The following is a 15829-nucleotide window of genomic DNA, read 5'->3' as shown; positions in this document are numbered from 1 at the left end:
AATTTAAAAAAATACTTTTTTTTTTGAGGAGATGGGAACTCCATTGGAATCGCATAAATGCCGCGTTCTATATACTATACTAGTTGGTCCTACAACATTTCAGACTTTCTGATTTGATTAACGTGGATAACTAATTACAAGCAGTTAGGAAGTCGGAGTCGGACATTTCCACATTTTCTAGTTCCGACTGACACTTGAATGCGACATAACTCCCATTGTGTTACCCATGCGTTGTCATTGGGACGCGAGGTGCATTTTGGGTGATTATCGGACAAGGAGATCAGTCCTTCAAGAAGGGAATGGGAGTCAATTGGGCGCTAGTTGAAAAACCCAACATCAGCATGAATAACGTGAACAACATGTACAACATTACAAATGTTTTCCCAAATGTGAGATAATGAACTTGTTCTCTGTAATATCGTATAGCTTTGAAGTCGTGACATTACGTAGTGTCGAGGAAAATAGGCAGGTTTCTCGACTCATACCTTGACTTTCAGAAGGGATTGCCTGACGATTATCGTAGCAACCGCGTGACGCTACATGACACCGTGAACGCGATTGGTCGACAGTCTTTCCGGGTGGCGCGTTGTACGTTTCTAATCATTTCTCGCTGGTTTTTATGTCCTCCTCGAATAGAGATGGTTTTGGTCACGTGAGACGATTACGAAGATGGTGGAAGTTTCTTTCTTGAAGTGAAGCCGCAAAAGAACCCAAAACAGACAGGGATATTGCGGAAAGTTGCCTGTAACGTCACGTCTTGAACTTCTTCTGCCCTTGGATTCGGGTAAGCGAAAGGACCGAGGTGGAAAGTCCTCAACCACAATATTTTGCAAACTCACTCTTCCACTGAGCTAGCCAGCCATGACACGAGCTAGCTAGCTTTTTTTGCGATCAGTTGCCAGATTACATTTAACACGTAAACAACAACACCGTTTCAAAGATAATGAATACAAACTCTGCATCCCGGAGTTGAATGCAGCATATGTAAATAACATTTAGTTAGCAATCAGATTTTGGAGTTTCAAGGTTGTCATTTCACTCATTTTGAGACCGAGCTAGCTACTCAGCTAGCTAAGCTAACGTTAGCCCCCTTCCTTGTCAATCAAACAGGTCGTCACTAAGCCTTTTGCCAATGTCATGCGCCTGACGATAACGTCAAATCCTAACGATGGCAAACTAAATGCAGCCATTATTATCTGTGTTTATACTATCCAGCCCTAATATTGTTATTGAGTAAGATGCAGTTGGGTATCTCTTGCTGTCATCTGGTCACATTTGTGTAAATAACGGCATACTCTGTCATTTCACCAGCCTTACCTTTCCACTTTGTTTTGTGAGCTGAGGGGTGGGGCTGGGTAAATGTAGTTAACCTCTCTCAAATACACTGTGTGTTATGATGGGTAAGACAGTAGTATTAAGTTCATAGAGTATAAGTTATTTTCTTCAAGATTCAGAGCTCTTCCTTTTGTAATGTTGCTCTGTAACCATTCCATGTTTTTAAACAACAGTTCAACATGCCTGTGTGTATATCAGTAGATTTTTGTCAGTTCTGTGGTAAGTGTAATAGCATATTTTATTCACTTTTGATTAGTTTATGGAATATCTGACACTCACAGAAACACAGTCATTGGCTGATGGTGAATCTTTCTTCCTTGTCTCATCTGATGAGCTCCTGACTTGTTGTGAGTCATTTAGCTGGCTTGCAAAGCAGTCCATCACTGTGAGTAACACACAGATCCTTTCTCTGTAGGCCACAGAATCAGTACTGATAAATTATTAACTCGGTACAGTCAAAGTGAAAGTTTATCCAGAGCTCTTTCTCTCATTTGCACAGGGGAGGTAGGCGGGGGAACATACATTATGCAGAAGCACAGTGAAGTTACCACAAAGCAGGAAAGAAGACTAGGCTATGCTTCCTGGTGCTATTTTCACCCGTTTAATATTCTCTTGTGGCATTTTCCAGAGAGCAAGCATGATTATACAGTGCATTCAGAAAGTATTCAGACCCCTTGACTTTTTTGATATTTGGTTTATTTGGTTTTTGATATGTTACAGCCTTATTCTTAAATGGATTCAATCGTTTTTTCCCTCATGAATATTAGAGGTCGACTGATTTAATCGGTCGATTAATTAGGGCCGATTTCAAGTTTTCATAATAATCAGCATTTTTGGACACTGATTATGGCCGATTACATTGCACTCCACGAGGAGACTGTGTGGCAGGCTGACTACCTGTTATACGAGTGCAGCAAGGAGCCAAGGTAAGGTGCTAGCTAGCATTAAACGTCTCTTATAAAAATAAAAAAAATATCAGTCTTAATAAATCCTGTTGCGACTTTAGGGGCAGTATTTTAATTTTTGGAAAAAAAACGTTCCCGTTTTAAACAGGATATTTTGTCAGGACAAGATGCTAGAATATGCATATAATTGACAGCTTTGGATAGAAGACACTAACGTTTCCAAAACTGTAAAGATATTGTCTGTGAGTATAACAGAACTGATGTTGCAGGCAAAAGCCTAAAATACAGAGGTAGCCATTACTCCAATTGGTCCTACTGAAAAACTGATTCACCCGACGGATATATTATCGAATAGATATTTGAAAAACACTTTGAGGATTGATTATAAACAACGTTTGGCATGTTTCTGGCGATACTATGGAGCTAATTTGGAATATTTTTCGCCGTTTTCGTGACTGCAATTTCCGGGCGATTTCTCAGCCAAACGTGAAGGACAAACGAAAGCTATTTCGCCTACAAAAATTATAGTTTGGGAAAAAATGAACTTCTACCTGGGAGTCTCGTGAGTGAAAACATCCTAAGTTCATCAAAGGTAAACGATTTAATTTGATAGCTTTTCTGATTTCCGTGACAAGGTTGCCTGCTGCTAGCAAGGCATAATGCTATGCTAGTCTATCGATAAACTTACACAAATGCTTGTCTAGCTTTGGCTGTAAAGCATATTTTGAACATCTGAGATGACAGGGTGATTAACAAAAGGCTAAGCTGTGTTCCAATATATTTCACTTGTGATTTTCATGAATAGGAAGATTTTCTAGGAAGATTTATGTCCGTTGCGTTATGCTAATTAGTGTCAGGCGATGATTACGCTCCCGGACCCGGGATAGGGAGTCACAAGAGGTTTTAACATAATCACTAGTTAACTACACATGATTGATGATATTACTATTTTATCTAGCTTGTCCTGCGTTGCGTATAATTGATTAATTTATAGTTTAATCACAGCCTACTTCGCCAAACTGGTGATTTAACAAGCCCATTCGTGAAAAAAGCACTGTCGTTGCACCAATGTGTACCTAACCATAAACACGAATGCCTTTCTTAAAATCAATACATAAGTATATATATTTTTAAACCTGCATATTTATTTAGTATTGCCTGCTAACATGAATTTCTTTTAACTAGGGAAATTGTGTTACTTCTCTTGCGTTCTGTGCAAGCAGAGTCAGAGTATATGCAGCAGTTTGGGCTGCCTGGCTCATTGCGAACTGTGTGAAGACCATTTCTTCCTAACTAAGACCGTAATTAATTTGCCAGAATTGTACATAATTATGACATAACATAGAAGGTTGTGCAATGTAACAGCAATATTTAGACTTAGGGATGCCACACGTTAGATTAAATACAGAATGGTTCTGTATTTCACTGAAAGAATAAATGTAATTTTTTCGAAATTATACTTCCCGGATTTGACCATATTAATGACCTAAGGCTCGTATTTCTGTGTGATATTATATTATAATTAAGTCTATGATTTGATAGAGCAGTCTGACTGAGCGGTGGTTGGCAGCAGCAGGCTCGTAAGCATTCATTCAAACAGCACTTTCCTGCGTTTGCCAGCAGCTCTTTGCTGTGTTTCAAGCATTGCGCTGTTTATGACTTCAAGCCTATCAACTCCCGAGATTAGCCTGGCGCAACTAAATTACCTAATAGAACATCCAATAGTCAAAGGTATATGAAATACAAATGGTATAGAGAGAAATAGTCCTATAATAACTACAACCTAAAACTTCTTACCTGGGAATATTGAAGACACATAAAAAGGAACCCCCAGCTTTTCCCAGCGTTCTGAGCAAGGAACTTAAACATGAGCTTTTTTACATGGCACATATTGCACTTTTACTTTCTTTTCCAACACTTTGTTTTTGCATTATTTAAACCAAATTGAACATGTTTCATTATTTATTTGAGACTAAATTAATTTTATTGATGTATTATATTAAGTTAAAATAAGTGTTCATTCAGTATTGTTGTAATTGTCATTATTACAAATATATATAAAAATCGGCCAATTAATCGGTATCTGCTTTTTTTGGTACTCCAATAATCGGTATCGGTGTTGAAAAATCATAATCGGTCAACCTCTAATACATATACACACAATACCCTATAATGACAAAGCAAAAACAGGTTTTTAGACATTTGATAATTTTGTACTCAGTACTTTGTTGAATCACCTTTGGCAGCGATTACAGCCGTGAGTCTATTTGGGTATGACGCTACAAGCTTGACACATCAGTATTTGGGGAGTTTCTCCCATTCTTCTCTGCAGATCCCCTCAAGCTCTGTCAGGTTGGATGGGGAGTATCGTTGTACAGCTGTTTTCAGGTCTCTCCAGAGATGTTCGATCGGTTTCAAGTCTGGGCTCTGGCTGGGCCACTCAAGAACATTCAGACTTGTCCTGAAGCCACTTCTGCGTTGTCTTGGCTGTGTACGTAGGGTCGTTGTTCTGTTGGAAGGTGAACCTTCGCCCCAGTCTGAGGTCCTGAGTGCTCTGGAGCAGATTTTCATCAAGGATCTCTCTGTACTTTGTTCTGTTCATCTTTCCCTCGATCCTGTCTAGTCTCCCAGTCCCTGGCGCTGAAAAACATCGCCACAACATGATGATGCTGCTACAACCATGCTTCACCGTAGGGATGGTACCAAGTATTCTCCAGACGTGATGCTTGGCATTCAGGTCCGGGTTCAATCTTGGTTTCATCAGGCCAGATAATCTTGTTTCTCATGGTCTGACAGTCCTTTAGGTGACGTTTGCCAACTCCAAGTGGGCTGTCATGTACCTTTTACTGAGAAGTGGCATCCCTCTGGCCACTCTACCATAAAGGCCTAATTTGGTGGCGTGCTGCAGAGATGGTTGTCCTTCTGGAAGGTTTTCCCAGAGGAATTCTGGAGCTCTGTCAGTGACCATCGGGTTCTTGGTCACCTCCCTGACCAAGGCTCTTCTCCCCCGATTGCTCAGTTTTGCTGTGGGGCCAGCTCTTGGAAGAGTCATGGTGGTTAAAACTTCCTTTTAAAATTGATGGGGAACATGTTCTTGGGGACCTTAAATGCTGCAAACATTTTTCGGTACCTTCCCCAGATCTGTGCCTCAACAATCCTCTCTCGGAGCTCTACCGACAATTCCTTCAACCTCATGGTTTGGTTTTTGCTCTGTCATGCACTGTCAACTGTTGGACCTTTTTATATAAACAGATGTGTGCCTTTCCAAATCATGTCAAATCACTTGAATTTACCACAGGTGTTCGCCAATCAAGTTGTAAAAACATCTCAAAGATAATCAGTGGAAGAGGGATGCACCTGAGCTCAATTTCTAGTCTCATAGCAAAGGGTGTGAATACGTATGTAAATAAGGTGTTTCTGTTTTTGTTATTTTAATACGTTTGCGAACATAAAAAAAAAAGTTTCACTTTTTATTATGGGGTATTGTGTGTAGATTGAGGGGGGGAATCATTTTAGAATAAGGCTGTAACTTAACAAAATGTGGAAAAGGGGATGTGGTCTGAATACTTTTCGAATGCACTGTAGATGTTAATAGGTGTAAGTAAACCCAGACTGCAGAGTTATTTGTTGTTAGGAATCATAGTATCGATCACACATCTAGGTACTGTTTTGTAAATTATTTATTCATCCGTTTTTATTTTTTCTTAACTCAGCTAGATACGTTGGACACCCAGACTCTGACCTTGTAGCGAGGACTAGTTGGATAATGCCTGGTACAAGCATAATCTTTTATGCTTTATAGCAATATCATATTATTACCATTCAAAAGAGGTCAATGTGTTTGTCGCTGGGTGGTTATCTAATGTAATGCTGACCATGATATTTTATGTTCTTGTTCCATTACGCCTGTAAAGATTAGATAGCCCTCTGTCTATAACATTGTAAAGCATTTGTCACAATGCATTGAACAAAAATATAATTTCTAGAAGTAATGATGGAAAGGCTATGACTTGCATTGTATGGAATGTGCTTTGAGCCTTTGAATTAATGGTTTACTGAATGTGTGTTTGTTTCTTGCAGGTAGCCAGCCCTATGTCATGGCCTCCAGCGTTGCTAAACCAGGCCCTGGGAATGGCTACCCCATGAAGGCACAACTGCAAATTATGGGTTTGTTCATGATCTCTGTAATTTTCATAATACGTAGTCTGTCGTGTCATATTTTGGATTTCTTCAGAATGGAAATGAAAAGGTGACATTTGGAGAATTAGGATGCACGTATAGTGTCTGATTTTATATTTCCCTTTTTTATTTTGGTATTGAAGTCTGTTGCATAGCCATGTTTTCTATTGAGGTATAAGGTTTTAGTCCTTAGTAAATAGTTTTTCAGGGTGTGAAAATAAACAGTCGTCTACACTCATAAAAACAGAATAGACCCGAAGTACTATCAAACTAACTCCTACCAGACCGTCTAACTTCTAGCTCTGCCCTAATTGACACTTTTTACATCTCCTCAGTGCTGTCAGCAAAACTGAAAGAAAACAGGAAGAATTGGTTTGGCCCCAGTCCATATGTTGAAGTGGCCGTTGATGGACAGTCCAAAAAGACAGAGAAATGCAACAACACCCACAGTCCCAAATGGAAGCAGCCGCTCACAGTGTAAGTTGTCGTTGTGTTTTTGATGACAGTCAGTGTTGAGAACAACTAATTAATTTGAGTACAAATTCTTTACACAAGTGGCAAGTGTACAGGGTTTACTGAGGATCCACTCATGATATACAGGTAACTGCCAATATAAAGGAAACACCAACAAAGTGTCTTAATAGGATGTTTGGCACCACAAGCCAGAACAGCTTCAATGCACCTCGACATAAATTCTACAAGTGTCTGGAACTCTACTGGAGGGCCACACCATTCTTCCACAAGAAATTCCATCATTTGGTGTTTTGTTGATGGTGGTGGAAAACGGTGTCTCAGGCACCGATCCAGAATCTCCCGTAAGTGTTCAATTGGGTTGAGATCTGGTGACTGGCATATGGTTTGCATCATTTTCATTCTCATCAAACCATTCAGTGATCACTCGTGCCCTGTGGATGTCACCTCCTGGGGACGTACCAATGGTTGCCAAAATAATGGCCTGTCCAGCATCTTTATATATGACCCTAAGCATGATGGGACGTTCATTGCTTAATTAACTCAGGAAGTAAGAAGCACCTGCTTTCAATATACTTTGTGTTCCTCATTTACTCAAGTGTTTCCATTATTTTGGCAGTTACCTGTAGTAGTTGCAAGTGCCAACACATCCACATAATCAATCCCTTCATTATATAGCTATGGACTCTTACTCTACTGGCCCTTCTTAATTTAGAGTGGGCCACTCTTCTGTTTCAGTATGTCTTGGTGTGGTGTATTCAGAGCAGTCATACTATGGTTAAGTAAGCTGATGGGCTTCCACTACTGTGATTTCCTGCAAGCATTCAGGATCTAACTAGCAGCTGTTAGAGTAGGCATGGACACTTGCTTCTAGTCTCCCCGCTAACACTGTTGAAACATTTCTTCAAATGGAATAATAATTATAATAGTAATATATTCAGCCTTTATAGCGCTATTCATTACATAAAGAATCTCAAAGTGCTTTAAGGCAACAAAAAATACAAGAAATGTAGAAAAATAACATAGACGATCATCTTAGACGCTTTCATATATTGCCTCTCACCTACAATATCTGCTATATTTAGTGATTTAACTGTCATTCATTGTCTGTCTTTCATCTTGTCAATAGAATTGTCACTCCTTTTAGCAAGCTAATCTTCCGAGTATGGAGTCACCAGACCTTGAAGTCGGACATATTGTTAGGCATGGCAGCTCTCGAGGTCAGCGAAACACTCAAAGCCAACGACATGAAAAGTGAGTGCCTTCCTTGTATCATGTTATGCATACCTTGCTTGGCTATGTGATGAAGGCCTATACTGTGTCTGTGGGCTAGTTATCTCTCACACACACGGCACAGGCACCACTTTCCCCTCATACAGAGTAAATTCAGTCCACTGCCAATTTTCAAATCAAAGGTTATTGGTCACATACACATGGTTAGCAGATGGTATTGCGAGTGTAGCAAAATGCTTGTTCTTCTAGTTCCGACAGTGCAGTAATATCTAACAAGTAATCTAACAATTCCCCCAACAACTACGTAATACACACAAATCTAAAGTGGTGAATGAGAATATGTACATATAGCTACAGTGGGGCAAAAAAGTATTTAGTCAGCCACCAATTGTGCATGTTCTCCCACTTAAAAAGATGAGGCCTGTAATTTTCATCATAGGTACACTTCAACTATGACAGACAAAATTAGAAAAAAAAATCCAGAAAATCACATTGTAGGATTTTTTATGATTTTTTTTGCAAATTATGGTGGAAAATAATTATCCTAATTATTATCTCAAAAGTTTATCTCAAGAAGGACTTGCCCCCCCCCCCCCCCCCCCCTTAGCCGTGTTAACCCTCGCAGGGCTGCTGACTGAGACGGCATCCCTAGCCACGTCCTCAGAGTATGTGCAGACCGGCTAGCTGGTGTGTTTACGGACATATTCAATCTCTCCCTATCCCAGTCTGTTGTCCCCACTTGCTTCAAGATGTTCACCATTGTTCCTGTAACCAAGAGAGCAAAGGAAACTGAACTAAATGACTATCGCCCCATAGCACTCACTTCTGTCATCATGAAGTGCTTTCAAGAGACCATATCACCTACACCTTACCGGCCACCCTAGACCCACTTCAGTTTGCTTACAGCCCCAATATGTCCACAGACGACGCAATCGTCATCACACTGCCCTATCCATCTGGACAAGAGGAATATCTAAGGAATGCTGTTCATTGACTACAGCTCAGCATTCAACACCATAGTACCCTCCAAGCTCATCCTCAACCTGGAGGCCCTGGGTCTCAACCCCGCCCTGTGCAATTGGGTCCTGGACTTTGACGGGCCACTCCCAGGTGGTAAAGGTAGGAAACAACATCTCCACTTCGCTTACCCTCAACACTGGGGTCCCAAAAGGGACGACCCACGACTATGTGGCCATGCACGCCTCCAACTCTCTCATCAAGTTTGCAGACAACAGTAGTGGGCTTGATTACCAACAACGACGAGACAGCCTTCAGGGAGAAGGTGAGGGCACTCAGAGTGTGGTGTCAGGAAAATAACCTCACACTCAACGTCAACAAAACAAAGGAGATGATCGTGGACTTCAGGAAACAGCAGAGGGAGCACCCCCCCTATCCACATCGAAGGGATAGCATTGGAGAAGGTGGAAAGTTTTAAGTTCCTCGGTGTACACATCACAGACAAACTGAAATGGTCCACCCACATCCAGAAGGCCAGGTCAGTACAGGTGCATCAAAGCTGGGACCAAGAGACTGAAAAACAGCTTCTATCTCAAGACCATCAGGCCACTAAACAGCAATCACTAACTCAGACTGCTGCCTACATTGAGACCCAATCAATGGCCACTTTAATAAATGGATCACTAATCACTTTAAACAATGCCACTTTAAATAATTGCACTTAATAATGTTTACTAATCTTACATTACTCATATCACAAGTACAGTGGGGAGAACAATAATTTGATAACCTGCAAAATCGGCAGTGTTTCCTACTTACAAAGCATGTGTGGGGGGGGCAAGTCCTTCTTCGCGGGCCGCGACGATGGCACAGTATTATCCTTACTTTCTAAACACATTTTAAGCCAAACCAGATAGGAAATATGACATCACTCCTATTTTGATGATCGGTAAAAAATTGTAACTTTGGTTTGAAATAGGATAATTACTCTGTATCTTAAGGCTGTATATTTGCTAACAGAACTCCTCTGTTTTGATTGGTTGGTTGGTTTGCTTGCGTTTTATGGGGATTCTCTCTCCATTACTTTTTCCATCCACTAGTTTGTTGAAGGTATATTTGATAAGGTGATAACAGAGAGAAACATTGGTCATAGTCTTTGTGGTGTACTGTCCCTCATGTCCCAAACTCGTTCGAGTCCTGGTGTAAAGTGGCAGATAAGGATGATTCAAAGGGCTGATAACGGCTTTTGACAGGCGAGGAGCTGAGTGGAAGGAGGGCTTTTGTTACATAACCAATGCTTTTGTTCCATGTTTTCCCCCCCCCAGTCTCTGAGGTGGTGCAGACTCTGCAGCTGAGTGCAGACAGAGACCAGACCGATGTCGTGGGGGACCTGTCTGTCTGTCTGGATGGCATGCAAGTGGACCCAGAGATGTTTGCGTCTGCTGCTCAGGCTAACACCCAAAGTGAGTCTGCTCTGTGCGATGTTATCCACAGTGTTATCTGTATTGATTTGTAGGGAGAGTTATGGTTTTCCCATCCTGCCCAGAAAACAAGCTCCACCTTCCCCTCAGTACATCCAGTTCCCAACTCTGTGTTTCTGGATCTCAGGTACATCGAATGGGGAATCGCAACAAAACGGGGATGATGTGAAGTAAGCATATTATTTATTCATGGTTACTGTGTTAATGATACTCTTGCTTATATTTGTATATCGACACTGTCTTGTCAGTGCTCCAAAGTTAATAGTTGATATTGTGGCAGGCGGAGTAGAGACAGCTCTCCTTCTGTGGATGGTTTGGAGCACAGAGCTTCCCCAAATGGTTGTGCGGTCGCAGTGAATGGCACAGGGTCTTGCAAAGGGTCTCCCGCTCTGTCAGCAGGGGGTTCCAGGGGTAATCCTCTACGCCCCCCCAGGCCCTCCCGACCCCCTCCACCCACCCCGCGCAGACCAACCTCCTCTCCAGGTGAGGCGGTCAAACTCATAACCCATCTTCAGACCAACAGCAATGCTCCTGGGGATTTATTGGTATAATATTTAGCTTTATATGTCTACTATTAAAGTGTTTGTCAGATAATGGCAGAAAATGACACTAGGTGGTTTTGTTTTCTCAAACTTACTCCATTTTCTTTTCTCATTCACTGGTTCACAGCAGCATCCTCTAATGGATCCATTCCAACTGAAGAAAGCGATGGCCCCAGCTCAGATACCCCAGTCAGTGCACCTGCAGTACCAGACCCCAACGCCCCACCCCCTACACACGACCAGAGCCAAGCAATAGCAGCAAGCCAAGCAGACAGTGTAACCCCAGGCCCCCCCAGAGCCCCCGCTGTCGCCGCAGGCCCATTGCCTCCTGGGTAAGGGTCAAACCGTCCATTGTGATCTGGCAGGCAGAAACACACTGTTAATCGGTTTGTGGTGTCAATACAACTCCACCCTCAGGATCATCTTTCTGTTATGCTTTGTTAAACTCAAGAGATTAGAATGTGGCTTTGGCTGTTGTCATGACTGCAATGACCTGTTGTTATTGCTCCTGGGTTACGTGGTCTCATCACTTTTATAATTAAACTCTACCCTACCTGCCGTGACTTGAATTCTTAAATGTTGTTGTTGGCTGACTGATGTTGTAAATGTTTTAATTTTCTTTGAATCACATGTTCCTGTGAAGATGGGAGCAGAGGGTGGATCAGAACGGAAGGCTATATTTCGTAGATCATGTGGAAAAGAGGACGGCGTGGGAGCGGCCTGAGCCTCTACCTTCTGGGTAACTCCCCCTTTACATATCCTGTGTCTTTTTCCAATCCACGTATTTACACCAGTTCACAAGACAAGCAGAGAATAGTGTGTCTGTTACTAGAGGATACTAAATGCCAAAGCTCTTTATATAGTCTCCCCTGTTCCTCTTTGCCCTGTATGTAGGTGGGAGCGGCGAGTGGACCCCATGGGCAGGGTCTACTTTGTAGACCACATCACCAGAACTACCACATGGCAACGGCCCACTATGGAGACGGTGCGGAACTATGAACAGTGGCAGCACCAACGCAACCAGCTACAGGGTGCCATGCAGCAGTTCAACCAGCGCTTCATATTTGGAGTGAATGGGGTAAGTGGGAACTCTGACTGGTCAAACCAAGTGCTCAGCTCTTACAATAACAGTACTGAACCGATGTGAAACACTCAACAGGTGATGCGTTTAATGGGATACTTTGAGATTTTGGCAATGAGGCCCTTTAATTCCCCAGAGTCAGATGAACTCGTGGATACAATTTTTATGTCCAGTATGAAGGAAGTAAGAGAGTTTCGCAAGCCAATGCTAACTAGCATTAGTGCAATGACGAAGTCTATAGGTATCCATAGACTTCCAGTCATTGTGCTAACTACCTCAGTCAGCTGCTATTTGCACTGTGTGAAATGATAATGCCATCAAATGGATTGGGTAATTACAGGAAGTCTATTTGGAACAAAGGAACTAGAGGGACACTTTACCTCACCCCTAGCTTCATTTAGCTAGCTGGCAAGCCATACAGAGCTGTTGTAGGAAAATTATATTATAACACTGAAATGTAATTCATTGGGCCTTAGTGTAGTGCCCACACCATATTTTATAGTATTTGGGTGTCAGCCTTATCAGCTTCTCTCTAAGATGGTCCATGCAGTTAACCTAGCAGTTAGAGAGTTTGACAATATAATCAGCTTTGGTAAACATTTTTGCTTCTCTTAACTCTGTTTTACATATTGGGCTGTAAACAGTTTATCCTTTTTCAGTTGGGGATATTTAACCACTCTATCAGTTGATTTTTAACTTTGTTTGGTGAATATAATCTTTCTTCTCTTGTGCACTGAAGCTCCAGGATCAGGTTCCAGCCACTGAGAATAAGCAGTTTGATCCCCTGGGCCCGCTGCCACATGGATGGGGTAAGATCTCACTACCTCACATCTCACATGAAAAGGTCACAGATGAATCTGTTTACTAGACTTTTGAATGAATTGAGGATTGTACTTAAACTGTTCTGTTTCATCCCATTTACATTCTCAGAGAAAAGAACTGACAGCAACGGGAGAGTGTACTTTGTTCAACACACCACACGGACTACACAGTGGGAGGACCCTCGCACTCAGGGGTGAGAAGTTAATCTGTACTACTCTTATTACAGATGTATCCTAACAGCTACTTTTAACGTCAGTGGGTGCTAGCTTGTAACACCTAGAACAGTGTAAGATTAGCGCGGCCCCTGGATCTAGTACTCTACACATGCCCATACACTGGAATTGTGTAAATTCAGACATTGTGCAAATCTGTATCCTACTGTATGTCCCTGTTTTATGTTGACACTCTCTCTCCCTCAGGCTGCTGAATGAGAAGCCTCTTCCAGAGGGCTGGGAGATGAGGTTTACAGTCGACGGCATCCCATACTTTGTGGACCACAACAGGAGAGCCACTACGTACATCGACCCTCGTACTGGAAAATCTTCACTGTACGTACCAACTTTACGGTCACTTATCAAAGCATTGGACTACCTATCTGACTAAGCATCATTTTAGACTAAAATTAGGCTCTATGTAGCAAACACGGGTCTGTTTCCTAGGCACTAGTGTGACTCCAGTAATGGAACTGTTGCTAATAATTAGGATGACTAATATGGGCTGAACAGATGATGTACTGTCTTTCAGTATTCTAATGAGCCACACCTGAGTGATGATATTGGTGTACTGTCAACATGACTGCTCTCTGTTTAACAGTGACTATGCTCTGGCTGTGCTCTACTCCCCAACTAACAGGAATAACCTGTTTGGTGCCTTTCACAGGAATGCTGTTTCAGTCATCTCACCTATAACCTGCTTTGGCTTAAACATTTATTATTATCAGTTTAGTCCGTGCAGAGTAGTGAAAACACAACATTTTCTGACTGTCTGGGGTCTATGGTTTGACATTCTTGTGTAGTTCTAATACATGATAGTAAAAGCCAGGTAATCTGACAAAGTTGATTCAGTATTTGGTCCATGATGCGTGACTGAATGTGCCTTTTCCTTCCCTCTCTCTCTCCAACAGTGAAAATGGGCCCCAGATAACTTATGTTCGAGACTTTAAAGCCAAAGTCCAGTACTTCAGATTCTGGTGCCAGGTAGGTGTCATGCCTTCTGAGTTTGAGTGGTTAAACAGTGACATTGTTTTTATGGTCAACAGAACAACATGAATTCCAATGCACAGTGACATAATTAAATTAACGATGACCTGCTGTTTTTGTTGGCACGTGTGTGGGGGGGGGGGGTCACATGATTCAAAATCACATGATTTAAAATCACATGATTTCCTCTTCTTGTCCAGCAATTGTCAATGCCTCAGCACATCAAGATCACTGTCACCCGCAAAACCCTGTTTGAGGACTCGTTCCAACAAGTGAGTAAACATCCTCCCAAATGAGCATGTTGACACTGACCTATGTTGTCCATATTAATTTGACTCTCCATTGTAGATAATGAGCTTCAATGCACAGGACCTCCGCAGGAGATTATGGATCATATTCCCTGGGGAAGAAGGTCTTGATTATGGAGGGGTGGCAAGGTAAAGTTATAATGTACTATTTTCAAGTGCTCCCATGCAGTTATTGCACCCCAATAAATAAGTCAATAAGTCATTCAGTGGCGTTCTGTGTCGTTTAAGATTAGGTCAGGACATTTTATTTTTTTACGAGCATGACCTTATTTCTATTACAGCATATTGGATGACTGCCTCATTCATTTTCCATTCACCCAGTTCAAAGTAACAGTAATAGGTTTAGGCTACTACATGATACTAGAGTTTTCCCTATACCCATCATGAGGTTGCTATAACCTAGCCTACGAATTCAAGTTTACAATGTAGGTGCACCGGTAGAGAGACAAACTGGAGTAATCATGGTGACTGTGATTGCCAAGCAAATAACTGATAGTCTCATGGTAATTGACCGTTACTTAACATAAACACATTTAGCATCTCCTGGCTTCCACACACAGCCTACAAGCCACTGATGCAGATATTAGGAGCATGTACATTATAAAAGTCAAATGAATCCATGATATATAGCCTACTACACAATTACAATAAATCCATTATTTATTTTGGAAGGGTCTACAGAAACATGATATGAAAAAAATGTAGTCTATTTCAGAGGAACAGAATAGCATACTCTTGAGTTGTCCTTATGTTAGGCTCTGATCTGGCTATGCCATATGGCTGTGGGTTTCACTACTTCATTTGGCAGGCAAGATTTTCTTAGAATTCTGTGGCATTATTTTATAGTATGAAGAATACAATTGAACAAAGAGGAATAAAATGGAAAGAAAATTTTTTCCAAATGATTTGAGGGAGTGAACACATGCAGCTATTCTGTGTTGACCGTTTAACAAAGAAACAGGTCCTCCTATATGCTTAATTTAGAGTTATTTAATAATGCCTTGAATTTCCCGGCGGCATCCGCTTTGTGTGGCCGTAGTGCCCCCTAAAAAAAAAATCCATGCCTTTTGCGGCCAGTGGCTGTTGTGCCCTTGGGCTGAATATTATAATTCCTTTCTCCGGCTGCGTGTGCCGAAGCACCTCTCACTCATATGGCTCTCTCAGATACTGTCGCTCAATTGTTATTAGCCAATGCCGTCACGTGGTTGGGTCTTTCTCACAGGCTACAAGTGAAGATGGACACATCGGGGACGCAACTGCGTACGTCCTTATCCAATTCCGAGGCGCATATTGAAGATATTGGAAGAACTGTCCAC

General features: G+C 41.7%; 1 protein-coding gene across 3 annotated transcripts in view; it reads left to right on the top strand.

Moving 5' to 3' along the window:
* Window positions 1–333: 333 nt before the first annotated feature.
* Window positions 334–15829, top strand: part of itchb (itchy E3 ubiquitin protein ligase b) — a 20629-nt gene continuing 5133 nt past the window's right edge. The window contains exons 1-16 of one of the 3 annotated variants that reach the window (XM_036947162.1): window positions 334–784; window positions 6325–6407; window positions 6755–6896; window positions 8020–8144; window positions 10406–10543; window positions 10689–10731; window positions 10842–11044; window positions 11231–11435; window positions 11747–11842; window positions 11998–12181; window positions 12924–12993; window positions 13115–13199; window positions 13426–13554; window positions 14130–14202; window positions 14406–14477; window positions 14554–14642. In XM_036947162.1, coding sequence (XP_036803057.1) covers window positions 6338–6407; window positions 6755–6896; window positions 8020–8144; window positions 10406–10543; window positions 10689–10731; window positions 10842–11044; window positions 11231–11435; window positions 11747–11842; window positions 11998–12181; window positions 12924–12993; window positions 13115–13199; window positions 13426–13554; window positions 14130–14202; window positions 14406–14477; window positions 14554–14642 — 1724 coding nt within the window. In that variant the 5' untranslated portion in view covers window positions 334–784; window positions 6325–6337. Of the gene's footprint in view, window positions 785–6320; window positions 6408–6754; window positions 6897–8019; window positions 8145–10405; window positions 10544–10688; window positions 10732–10841; window positions 11045–11230; window positions 11436–11746; window positions 11843–11997; window positions 12182–12923; window positions 12994–13114; window positions 13200–13425; window positions 13555–14129; window positions 14203–14405; window positions 14478–14553; window positions 14643–15829 lie in introns of all 3 variants that reach the window. The other 2 variants (XM_036947163.1, XM_036947161.1) reach the window with 2 other exon arrangements.

The sequence above is a fragment of the Oncorhynchus mykiss genome, chromosome 16, assembly GCF_013265735.2.
Source record: "Oncorhynchus mykiss isolate Arlee chromosome 16, USDA_OmykA_1.1, whole genome shotgun sequence".
Classification (NCBI taxonomy): Eukaryota; Metazoa; Chordata; class Actinopteri; order Salmoniformes; family Salmonidae; genus Oncorhynchus; species Oncorhynchus mykiss.
Note: the sequence above shows the minus strand (reverse complement) of the source record. Positions and strands in the feature narration are given on the sequence as shown.